This window comes from Phyllostomus discolor, chromosome 5 (assembly GCF_004126475.2).
Source record: "Phyllostomus discolor isolate MPI-MPIP mPhyDis1 chromosome 5, mPhyDis1.pri.v3, whole genome shotgun sequence".
Taxonomy (NCBI): Eukaryota; Metazoa; Chordata; class Mammalia; order Chiroptera; family Phyllostomidae; genus Phyllostomus; species Phyllostomus discolor.
The window spans coordinates 30,566,227-30,576,135 of record NC_040907.2 but is presented as its reverse complement, the minus strand read 5'-3'; the positions used below and the strand labels follow the sequence as shown (position 1 = coordinate 30,576,135).

The following is a 9,909-nucleotide window of genomic DNA, read 5'->3' as shown; positions in this document are numbered from 1 at the left end:
GGGATCTCACCAATGTGTGTGACACAGTGGGCCTTGGGGGGTGCAGTGTGGGCAGGGGGAAAGGAGCAGACAGTGAACCCACAGAGGGGGAGGGTGAGAATGTGGTGAGCCTGGGGAGGGGGGATCCTGGCTTTTGGCTGTGTTCTATGCTCCTGCCCCCTCTTGCCCCTCCTCATCCGGCTCCCAAAGCGGGCTCACACACAAGCAAGGACATCTGGGCGGTACCCAAAACAGCCACCCACGCTCCAATCCCCGTGCTGCCTCACCAGGGTCCGCAGCCAGCACTCCTCGCAGTGCACATGCCAACACTGGATGGACGTTAGGGGCATCGAGTATGCGTCCTAGGGAGGAGGCGGGCAGAGAATGGGTCACACTGAAGCCAGCCCTCTCAAGAGGTCTTATCACACAGCGCAGAGACCCTCTCCAACCCCCAGGGGGCACTCAAACCTGACCAAGGGCACCTGTAGGTTCCCTCCTCTCACCATGCAGATGAGGCATTTGTAACGGTCCCCTCGGGATAGCTGCCGTTCAAGTTCCCTGACCCGAGCCTTCAGGGCCTCAAACGTGGTCACAGCCGAATCTTCGGTTATTCTGTAAAGAGGACAGCATAGTTGGGCAGGCACCTCCCTTGGATTCTAGACCCACATATGCAAATATCTCTCAGATACCCCTGCCCCCGACCTGCTCATATCCTGTATCTGCACACTCCACGTTCCAGAAGTGAATTGCTTACCCTCCTTCCTGGTGAATTTCTAAACAGGACACCTGGGAATCATTCTCAAACCATTCCTGCCTGAAACCATCCCTGTTACCCTTGACATCCAAAATTGGTCATGTAGTTCTTAGTAACTCTGGAATCTCTTCACTTCTTACCACCTCTGCCATCACGGCTTGTCTCCAGTCCCCTCATGCCACTCTATTCTTTAGCACTAGATTTTGTGACAAATTTGACCATTTCTATTTCCAAGAGTTCAATGTCTCCCTCTCCCTAAAAGTAAAGCTCTACCAAACTCCTCAAAAACTTACAAGGGCCTCCTTGGTCCATCCCCAGCCAGCCACATCCCTCAGCACCCTGCCACACACACACACACACACACACACACACACGGTAAGCTCTATCCACACTGGAATGCTTTCTCCACACGCACCACTGTTTTCTGTTCCCTTGGCCTAGGCCCCTTCTGCTCCCTCTGGATCATCCCTACTTCCTGACTTTCCAGTGCCATCTCATGGTTCAGGCCTAGCCTACCTCTTCCCATAAGCCTTTTCCAACTCTCCAACCAGCACCACCATTGGTGGCTGCCTCTTCTGTGCTCGTCCAGCCCCCTGTACTGGATTCTACCATAGCAATGTAACTACAAATGTCTTTGTCTCTGCTAGACCTCAGTTCCCTGCAAGCTGCTCACTCCAGGAATATTGACTATGGCCATTAGCTCCACACTAGGCATGTGAGTATGAGTAAACATTTGCTGAATAAAGAACTAGTCCAAACCCCAGGGAGAGGGAGAGATGGGGGAATGGATTAGTCCCACATAATCCAGGCCACTGGGGTACAGGCCTGGCCTGCCTCAAGGGCTCCTTGCTGTATCTTCCAAGGCACATCACATGCCCTAGCAGTCCTCACTTGCTGTCCAAGCACCACACAAGAAGGTCCCTACAAGCCCCTGAAGACTCTGGGCTGCAACACTGAACAGGGAACAGCTAGGACTGTCTCAAGGAGTGATCCCTCCCACCTCTCCTAGAATAAGTGAACAAAACCTAGAGGAGCTCAGAGGGAGAAGAATGCTTCCTGGAGGAACAGAAAAGAAGGTACTAGACAGGGACCTTAGGGAATAATGAATGATAATACAGGTAAAAGAGCTAAAATTTATTAAGCACTTACTAAATGCCAGGGATTATACTGAGGGACTGAAAATCATTTTATTTACACCTCACAAAAACCCCACGAGGGGACTACAATATTCTCATTTTATACAGAAACTAAAGCAGAACAGAAACATTACGTAGCTTGCCCATGGTTCACAGAGTGGGGGAGATGGGATTTAAACCCCAGCAGACTGATTCTGCGACCAACCAGTAGCTGTGTGCCTGACCACCATTCTACACAGACGAGACCCAAGAGGAGATGGCTCTCCAGGCCGAGGGAACTAGGAACAAAAAGGCCAAAAGGCCCAAGAGCCCCACCTGGCTGGAAGGCGCACCTGTGGGTAAGCAGAAGGTGCTCAAGTGGGAAAGGAGACTAGCTGGGAAGACGTTGGATGCCACAATCGGAAGACAGTGAAGTTTACCTTACAGGCAGCGAGCAGTTGTGAGGACACTGGCAGAGGGCTGTGACAGGGTGAGAGCTGAGCTTTAGTGGGTCTATACAATCAGGAGGCCAAGAGTGGTCTGAGGTGGACTCAGGACAGTGGTCTGCCATAGGCAGGGATGACATTCCAAGGGTGGCCTGTTCTGCCAGCGTGGGGTGGACAGCTGACTCCGAAAGCTGGAAAGCTTACAGGTGGTGTGTCTTTGCTGGGTGTGTTAGTGGTAATGGGGGATGCAGGGAGGATGGTGGGTAACATTCCACAGACAGTAACACTTTGATCTCTGAGCTCTCTCTTTCAGGATACCAGCAACAACGTGACTTCCCTGATGGCTGTGTCCCTTTATCAGGGATGCTCTCGATTCATTACTCCAGGGGCCCATGACTCTCTCTGCCCTGCCTCTCCCCAGGGAAGCTCAGAGAGGCTCTGGATGACTCCCTGGGAGCACCCATTCAACTTTCCAGGTCTGGAAACCCTCACCACCCCTTCTCTCCTTATGAGCACCTGTCCTCCTCTGGCATTCTGCCCAATGCCATATGTACCATCCCCATCTGGACAGCTATTAATTTTCGACAAGGAGACAAGATGGGTAGCCCCTCCAAGGACCAGACTGGGCATGTGCCTAGTCCTATGTGGTTATTTCAGAGATGGGGAAACTAAGGCATGGAGCTGGGGGCAGCTAACCCCAGAGCAGAAAACTAACTCTTAAACCCCAAGCCAGAGAATGAGCTAAAATTGGAAAGGCAGAAAGGATGGGGCCAGGAGAGAATGAAGCCATTCCGCCAAATGGCTATCCCCCCCACCCAAACCAGGGGCCATCCCCCGAAGGTTCGAGGCCACATCTAACTCCAGAGTCCATCCTATCCTGGATTTGCTCAGCATACACCAGGCCTCTCTGCCTCCAGCCCGACTTACACTGGTTGTGAGCTATTCCTGAGTCCCTCTAGGGCACAGGGTGGAGAATTTCCTAGAAGCCATGGCATCCTGCCTGCCTCCTTCCCTGGGCGGTGAAACACATGTAGGGCGGGAAACGGTACCTTGTACGAGGGAAGGTCATGGGAACTAAAAGGCCCTGATCTCCGCAGACCCAGATCCAATGACGTTGCCAGTCCCCAACTTGTCCCATAGCCATGCCTACTGGTGCCGGTGCTCACACAGGTGGGGCAGCAATCCTGACTTCCCCCAGCCTTGGGTGGGTAGTGCCTTCATGGATGGCCACTGGCTCTGGCCCCCACCTCCCCTTTGGGCGCCATCCCTGATTAATGATCTTGTCTTTCTGATTTATGAGCAGCCCCTTCAGACGAGGGCGGGCGCCCCTTATGGCCCCGCCCGCCCTGCTCAGCTGGAGTAGGAGAGAATTATTAAATAAACATCCATACGTCATTCCTTCCCCCTCCCCAAGCTGGTTGCGCCGAACCCGTGCGGCCCGCTCCAGCGCTGACACAGAGCAGCTGCGGTGATTCATGGGCAGCCGGGCCCTGCGCTGCGGCCCATACATCATGCCAGCAGCACTCGCAGCCCCGGCCGAGATAAACTGATCAACCACAACGGGCTGGAATGAATTTATGACAACACAAAATGGAGGGAAACAAATGGGAGGTGACCCTGGGCCACCGACCCGGCCCTGCACTGGCCTGCAATCCACTCTCCTGGCAGGAGGCAAGATGGAACACTGGTCCTGGGATGAAGAGGCTGCCTTTAACCCTAGGCAACCTAGCCTCCAGCGGAAGGTGGGATGGGTATGAAGAGTTAAGTGATGGCCAAAGGCAGCAGCTCCAAGTGCCCTGAACTGGACAATGCCAACTCCCAGGGCTAGAACTGGCCCATGCTTGTGCGTGTGAAAAGGCAATTAGGTGCTCAGCTCACTTCAAGTCCTTGTGGCTCGTGGGGATTCGTGCCAGGGACTGCCCGGCCTGGGTGAAGTGTTAAGGGATCCCCTCTTCCCCTGCCAGAGAACCCAGGTCAAAAATTCCAACCAGAGGTGATAAGACCCAATGTTCCTGCCTAAAACCCACTGCGAGCACCACCCGGGACAAGAAAAATGAAACCAATTTAGCTCCCGATTAAGAAACAGAAACTGGAGATGAATCAAGTGTGCCGGCTGGGCTGGGTGGCCATACATCACATTCCCTGGGTGGAGGCCGCGGAGCAGGCGAGCAGGCGAGCAGGCAAACTGCTCTTCCTCCGTCAAGGCTCCAGGGCCGTGTCCCAGTGATCAATTCACAGAGTCATGCTCAGCACCAGCTGGGCTCCACTGTCAGCTGTGTGCCCAGGGCTGCAGGACTAAGGGAGGGCCGGGAGCCCTTGGCAGCCCCTTTTCCCACTTAACTGCTGTCCCAGGGGCCCCCCTCCTAGCCACTCACTTCTCAATGTCGCTATTCTTGCAGGTCTTCTGCATGGCCTCCTGCTTGCTGCTCTCCCCGTTGCTGGTAGATGGCATCTCTGTTGGGATAGAGAGGCAACTCATTCTTTGGCCACACTGGGCATCGCCGGTGAGGGGTTGGGCCTGAGTCAGTCACCACCACCCAAAGGATATCCCCTTTCTCCCGCTACTCCTAACCTGAGTCAGGACTTACCATCACTGGCCCACTTAGAGAACTCAGGTGTGATGCGTGTGCTGGGAGGGCCGCCACTAGAAGAAGAGAAGGAGAAAGAAGGAAGTGAGCCCTGAAGACAGGTGAGCACAGCCCTGAGGGTGGGTATCAGACTGACCCCTGCCCAAGGGCTTCCCATTCCTCTCCTCTACCCCACTCCCAAACTTGTGCCACACTTGCTTTAGGACTGCGCCCCGGAGTGCCTCTCTCTCCTTGGCTTCACCAGGCTCCTCGCCTGTGCAGGGAATGACGTCAGCCTCTGTGTATCTGGCATGATGGTCAAGGACAAACAGATCCTAGTTTGCAGTAGGCCTTGAGGGTTGAGTCCCGGCCAAAACTGAGATACTGACCCCAGGAAGGGGGGGACGGAGGGTGAGTACCAGAGGTGCTACCTACTTTTCTTACTCCCTTTGGCCTCTCCCACCAGCCCCACCTTGCCCCAGAGTGCCCCAAGGATACTGCGGCTTCCCGTACTCCAGAGTGTCGTCCCCATCCACATCCAAATCGGCATCACTGTCCGGGTTCTCTTTGCCGCTGCACATGACGAAGCCAGAGCCTATGGGAAGCAGGACGTGAGGAGGATCGAGGGCCAACAAGACTGGGCTAAGGGTGCCTCTCTGGTTGCCTTTAGCAAAGGGTCAAATTTGGGGCCACATAAGGCCCAGACAGAAACTCAGGCCTGGGATACAGACAGCCAGGTATTTAGGTGCTCTTGACTTTGATATTTTAGTCCCTTTCACTCTGTAAAACTCATTCTTCTCGGCCACTGCTTATTGCTCCAAGTGGTCTCATGAACTAGCCCATTCAAATACTATGTCAAGCGTCCAGGAGATGCCCAGGCCTGCCGTCTACCTGTTTTCTAAGTTTAAGAGAGCAGGAAGAGGACAGAGATTCAGGTCTTCCAAGATCACCCCACCGAGGACCCTGGCATTCCTTGTGCCCCATGGTCCAGCCTGACAAGTCCATCAGAGGGGAGAGCTAAGGCCAGTCAGAGCCATACAGCGGGACCCTCAGCCAACGTCCTGATTTGGGCTGCCAGGTCCTTGCCAGCAAAAACACCAGGCAGCTGTTCAAATATTTGGTGTCTGAAGCGCCTGACATTAATTATTCATCTCCACCTCACTCAGCCTAGATTCCTGGACAAGTGCAGTTATAAAGGGATTAGGAGGGGACAGACAAGAGGATAGGCACGCACACCTGCCTCTCAAAGCAGTCCATGAAGGCAAGCAGGTGGGGTAGAAGCAGAGCCAGGCAGGCGGCTGACCCCACCAAGGTTCAACTGGCCCGGCCACAGGCAGACCCTTGGGACAGTGCGGAGGGAGAACTGTTGAAGTTACACTAGGCCCCCACACTTTTGTAGTCTGACTCCCAGGACCGCCCTTCCTGATAGCCCAGGGTCAGAGGCTGCAAAACTGCTCCTTTTCCACCCTGGCCTTCTCCCAGTGGTCTCAGACCACTCCTCACAAAGCAGCCCTTCCAGGACAGAAAGAGATGAAAGTGATGGAATCTGTTATGAGTGGAATCAGCAAGGAAATCCTTAAAGAGGTGAGGAAGAAGCTCAGAATTCTGCCTGATGATCTCAGAAATTTCTTCTTGTCCTTCTTTTCCACTTAGGTTCTTACACTCTCATCTGGGTAACAGTCTTGTAATGGATCCTCAAGCATCTTGTCTGTTCCTTCACCCAGCTTACCATACAGTTCTGACCCTCTTTTCCTAGCTCCAGAACTGACTCTGGCTCCCCACTGCATGCACAACCCAGTCTGGCCTCTTGGCCAGATCCATTAGGATCTTTTATCCTCACTTCACTCCACAAGCCCTATGCATAAGAACAGACTACTTACTGCACCTTAACATAACCCTATACGTCCTGCTCTTAAGATTTTGCTGATGCTATTCACTCCATTTGGACTGTTTTCCATCTTTCAAGTCCATTTCAAAAGCATTTTCTTTCCAATCTTTCTTCCCCCTTCTATACCTCTGGTCTCTATTCTAATAAAGGTTCCACTGTCCCAGAGGTAAGCAGCACCAGGAAGAGCAGAGGGCTGGGTATTGTGAGGCTCCACCCCTCCCTGACAGTCCTCATTTGCCCTCCACACCAGAGGAACAGACAAGCTCGAGGCAGCAGGCAGGTCAGCAGCAAGGCCATTAAGCTGAGAAAACACCAAGTTACAGCTCTGTCTCCCATTCGCAGCCAGGCGTCCTGACAAGCAATTCCTGCCTTGTGGGTGAGTGGCACCTCTATAAACCCTCTGACAGTTTGGGAGACAAACTCTGCCATCAATCAGAATGTAGCTATCAGGTTCACTTACAGCGTGTGCCCCCCGAGCCTTGCCAACCCCCCTCCCCCAAGTACACACAGCTCAGCAGTCAGCCTCACGTCCTCAGCTCCAGCCTGGCCCTATCCAGCCTTGCCTCTAGGTGGGCAGAAAGGAAATCAAAGAACCCATAGCGAAGCTGAGAAAACAGGGTGCCACAAAGCCCCAGCTTCTCAAGACTTAAAGCAGTCCTGTGGCCTGAAGTCCTCTCCTCTGCAGTCTGCCTGCCCGCCCACCAGGCTAGTGCTCCAGTGAAGCACGGTTACTGTAGTTCCCCAAATCGTCCCCAGACGTCTTCTCTTGCTCCCGTGCCTTCGTGCCTCCCATCATTCCTGCCCAGAACCTCGTCTCTCCTGGTCTACAGAACAAACGCCTGCTCATTCTGCCAAGTCTGGCTGGCTCAACCGGGCCTTCTACCATTAATTCATAGTATCTACACACAGTAGTTGTTCTAGAAATACAGGGTCCGGCAGAAGTAACGCTTACTTGAGTGTGGTTGGTAGGGTAATAATATGTGTGTAATAATTTATAGTTTTAATTTGAACATTTCACCTAAAATGTCATATGGTGTGCTTAACTATGACATTGGTATGTGACAGAATTATATGCTTATGATTTTGTAATGAAAAAAGGAGTTATTTATACCAGACCCTGTACTTCCTGAAGGAACTCCTACCTCAGTGACATCTTCTAACCTTTAATGAACTTGCCCTCTCCCTGGCTTGGCACTGAAGATGCAGTTTCAAGATCTGATCGCTAACCTCAAAGGCCGAGTATGGATGAGACTTCCCCAGACAGTTCTGCAGGCGCCGCTTCCTGTGCAACCCCAAAGTCATGTTTATTACCGCGTATCGGCACTGTCCCTGACCAGACTGAAAGCCCAAGTCAGACTCTCTCCCACAGTCTCTGCATCATCCAGCAGAGCTGGCCAGGCCCACAACAGATACCATACAACACACCCAAGCAATACGGGCTAAAATGCTGCTCCACTCAGTCCTGGGAGCCCTGTGCTCAAAGGAAGGCCAAGGCCTGAGTAGCTGGTAGCCTGGAGGAACTCTCAGGACCGGTGTTCCCTACCAGCCCCCAGCCAAGCTTCTGTTCCTCTGACCAGTCAGGCCAGATGGAGAGCACGGCACACCTTGTTTTCCAAGGAAAAGGCCTGTCTCTGGTCTGAGCTGTTTGCTCTGACCCTGCCGCCCTCCCCAGTGCAGACAGATTTGGGAGCCTCTCCTTACCCCCACAGGTGTTCAGAACAGGCTGCCTCAGCCTGCTCCCACCTCCTTCCTCAGCACATTAAACTTTATTTTCTTAATGAAATGTCACTTTCTGACTTCTGGCAGAATTATAATAAAAAGAAATGGCCATAAAGCCGTTTTATGCAGACAGTGCCCCTGCCAGCTTGCCTGTCCCCCCCAGCTTTGAGAGGAAGGCTCCACAGTCATTTTATGTTCTCAGCTGCTGGAACATCCCAAGCCAATACTCAGAAGCAAGATGGCACAGGGAGCTCCTTTCTAAGCCTCTGACTCCTGTTCCACTTGGCTTTGGGGGAAAACAGGCAAGCTGCCACGCCTGCTGCTACTGTATCCAGGGAAGGGACTCAGCCCCCAGGACCTCCAAGATAACCTGGAGTGCCCTTCAGTCACCAAGGAGGCTCCCTTGCTATGGTTTGGCCCCACCTTAAAGTGGCACAAAGGGCTGGGCTGCTGCCCACAGGCAAACTAAGCCTGCTGGTCAACAGTGCTCGGCAGAGCTGGTTCCAGTCCTGGGAGGGTGGGCAATGTGAACACTCCTGCCAGGTGACAGACAAGGAGAGGGTTAAGGGCAGAAATGACAGGCAAGTCTAAATTTTTATGAAAACAACCCTTCTCCCATAAACTCATTTCTTCTCAGGTCATTGAGAAGGGTTAAAAAAAATCAGTGTTAATTCAATCAATTGATCAGATAATCGATTGAGAAACTGGAGATGCCCGTTTACTAGGGGCTATAATGTCCTGGAACCTGAAACCACAAAAAAGGAGCCATTGATTTCCTCACCTACTACTCCCAACAAAACCAGAGCCTAGGGAGAAAGGAAAGTCTTGGGTCCCTCCAGAGGTCTGTGCTTTCTGAAGGGGGGGAGGGGCGCAGGGGCAACAGCTTCCGGAGAGTTTTACACTGGAATTAGTTACAGATGCAGTTACGGTGTCTTGTGTAAACGCCATCGATTGGGGAGCTGACAGTCTGGGGAGCTGCGATGCGGGACAATCAATCGGCCTGCAGTGTCACCTGCCACCTCGCTGAACAGTTGACAATGCAATTATCCAGTGTGGAGGCAGGGAGTTGGCGTGTGTCAAACGCACTTAGCCACTTTCCGGGCCTCCTCGGTAACGCGTTTCACTGCCTCACGTCAGGAGAGACGCATAGAGACAGACGCCGTTTAATACCATTGATACTTGCTCCTTCTGCCTGCACTCCCTCGGTCCATCTTAACAATTGTGTTCCAAATAGCGATTAAATCTTGTCAGTCGTCACAGGGGACAGAGGTGCCCTGCTCCTTGCCACTGCTCCACCCCTCACGCTAGGCAACAGTTATAACTAAAGGCGGTCAGGAGTTCGAAGGCAGTGGCCCTAACCCTCTGCATTCTGAGACTGCCCCCAGCAGTAGGCTGTTCCAACACCTGTTACTGATCAAATCAGGCAGCAGGTCTGTGCTGA

At 53.0% G+C, this 9,909-nt stretch overlaps 1 protein-coding gene across 3 annotated transcripts in view; it reads right to left on the bottom strand.

The window, feature by feature from the left end:
* The window catches only part of RNF220 (ring finger protein 220), a 225,790-nt gene that overhangs the window by 1,430 nt on the left and 214,451 nt on the right, over window positions 1-9,909 (bottom strand). For all 3 annotated transcript variants that reach the window (XM_028511203.1, XM_028511204.2, XM_036025936.1), the window contains 6 exons: window positions 5,360-5,456; window positions 5,081-5,167; window positions 4,883-4,938; window positions 4,670-4,748; window positions 483-591; window positions 267-341 (listed from right to left, as the gene is read on the bottom strand). In XM_028511203.1, coding sequence (XP_028367004.1) covers window positions 267-341; window positions 483-591; window positions 4,670-4,748; window positions 4,883-4,938; window positions 5,081-5,167; window positions 5,360-5,456 — 503 coding nt within the window. The remainder of the gene's footprint in view (window positions 1-266; window positions 342-482; window positions 592-4,669; window positions 4,749-4,882; window positions 4,939-5,080; window positions 5,168-5,359; window positions 5,457-9,909) is intronic.